The sequence below is a fragment of the Oryzias melastigma genome, linkage group LG14, assembly GCF_002922805.2.
Source record: "Oryzias melastigma strain HK-1 linkage group LG14, ASM292280v2, whole genome shotgun sequence".
In the NCBI taxonomy this organism is placed as follows: Eukaryota; Metazoa; Chordata; class Actinopteri; order Beloniformes; family Adrianichthyidae; genus Oryzias; species Oryzias melastigma.
This window is the reverse complement of record NC_050525.1, coordinates 264214-266608: the sequence shown is the minus strand read 5'-3', so window position 1 is coordinate 266608 and position 2395 is coordinate 264214. Positions and strand designations below refer to the sequence as shown.

The 2395-nt window shown below is 38.6% G+C and overlaps 1 protein-coding gene across 1 annotated transcript; it reads right to left on the bottom strand.

Moving 5' to 3' along the window:
* Nucleotides 1-269: 269 nt before the first annotated feature.
* On the bottom strand, nucleotides 270-1217 carry LOC112142490 (olfactory receptor 52N2). The gene has a single exon (XM_024265921.2). It carries the CDS (start codon nucleotides 1215-1217, stop codon nucleotides 270-272), a length of 948 nt encoding a protein of 315 aa, XP_024121689.1.
* Between the last annotated feature and the right edge of the window lie 1178 nt (nucleotides 1218-2395).

Here is a 2395-nt window from a genome sequence, read left to right as displayed (position 1 = left end):
CAACATTCTCAGAGAAATCATGAGGCAGTATATGTTAGGAACCCATTTTATGCAAACTACATGAATAATTAAAACTAAAATAGAATTTTACCCAACAAGTGTACAAGTTCTCATACAAGTGATGTCTTTCAGGAGAAAAGCAAAATTCTAAAAGTTAAGAAAGTTAAAACTACTGACTCAACCAACGCATGTATACATTTATATCCTTACTTTTTATCAGTACACATGAAAAAAGTGAAACAAATAATGAAATTACATGTACTTACACATTATCTTAAATGTGACACGACCTTTTTGGACATAAACAGCTTTGAAAAAAAAAGTCTGATTTCTTTGGACTGGACCCCGTAAATGATGGGGTTCAGGGTGCCAGGAAGGACATGAAACATGATAGCAGAGATGCTCCTGTAATAACTGAGCTCAGGGAAGCGATGCAACAAAATGTTGATCTTCCCACAGACAAACATGAGGAAATAAACAATGAGGTGAGTGCTGCAGGTCTTCAGGGCTTTGCTGTTCAGAGACTTGTTCTTGCTGGTCAGACAGACCACGCTGATGCTGGTGTAGGTGAGGACCATGCAGCCGATGGAGGAGGTCAGGAGGACCACGGTGAAGGCCAGGCCGTAGATGTTGTTGATGACCACGCTCTCACAGGACAGCTTAAACAGCGAGGCGTTGTCACAGTACGGGTTTGAGATCAGAGTCCTGCATCGGTTCAGTCGGATCGTCAGACCGAGCAGAACCGCCACCAAAACGAAAGCCACCCCCCAGGCGGAAACGGTCAGCTTCAGTACCATCCTGTTGGTCATGATGTCGGCGTATCTCAGAGGATTGCAGATGGCCACGTACCTATCGAAGGCCATGACCATGAGCACGGTGTGGGAGGTGGTGCCGAACATGTGAGAGGTGAAGGCCTGAACCACACACTCGTAGTAACTGATGAGGCGCTCAGACGGGGGCTTCAGGATGTCCCACAGCAGACGGGGGATCATGTATGTGTTACCAATCACATCGCTGACTGACAGGTTGCAGAACAGCAGGTACATGGGCTGATGGAGGTTTTTGTCTATGATTATCAACACTATAATGCCAACATTGATAACCATGATAAGCAGGTATATAAAGAGGAAGCAGAAAAAGACTGAGTACTTGGAGGACTCTGAGACGTTCAGGCTCTCTAACTGCAGGTAGTAGCTGTTCCAAGTGTAGTTTTCCATGAACCTAAGACACAGAGATTCAAGAAAATTAAACTTCTCAGAGATTATTATAAAAACACTTATGGGAAAAACATTTTCTCATGACAACATCAAAACATGTCACAGTTTGGGTTGTTTCAAAGCCTAATACATTTACCTAGTTTGTCCTTTTCTCGCCTCTATTCCACTCAGTCAACAGTCTTCCAGCAGACACAACCTCTTCTGCGGGTTTATAAAGACACAGATCCATCTCAGAGGACAAAACATGTAACTCGTAGCTATAGAAACAGTCAATAAACTTTTGGAGAACAGGAATCAAGTTGTCTCAACTAAAACTATAGGGGAATTTAACAAATCACAGTATTTATAAAACTATCTTTACATTCATTTTAGTCTCATCACTGTTTAAACAAAACACCTAGTAGACGGAAATAAAACTCCAAACATAAGTGCTTTAATATAAAGCACATGTCTCAAAGTCAAGGCCCGGGGGCCGGATCCGGCCCTCCAGATCTTTTTATTTTATTGTTATTAATGTTTTTATTGTTTTCTTGTGCTCATTTCTAACTTTTATAATTTTAATAAAAAGTATATATTTTATGGACAGTAAAATATTGAAAGTTATTTAAGGTTTAAGTTGATTTATTCTGGAATAATATTTCTGCCTTTTTATTATTCATAATTATGATAAAAAGTTACAGTTTCAAAGTTTTAAAAATTATCATTCTACTAGCTTTTTGGACTGTTTTTGCACTTACTAAGATTTGTTTTAGTCTATTTTGGAGTTTAGCTAATATTTGAGCTACATGCTAGCTGTTTTGGTTAATTTAGGCTTTTTGTGTTTCTAGGCTGTTTTGAAGTTTAGCAATTTTTTCAGCTACATAGTATCTGTTTTGGCTAACCTAAGTTTTTTTAGGCTAATTTGGCATTTCGCTAATATTTTAGCTGTCTATCAGCTTCAGCATTTTCTGCATCGTCAGCTATCATTCTCAGTGTTTTCAGCTATCAGCTTCAGCATTTTTCAGCTGTTAGCACTAGCATCCTCAGCGGCCAAATTCAGCTTACAGCATTCACACTAGCATTATTGCAGGTAATGCTATATATCTAGTTCACAATTTTGTTTAAAATTTATGTTTTTGAAGTTTTAAAAATGTATTTTTATAGTCTTTAATAATTGTTTATACTGTTCGGCCCGCAAC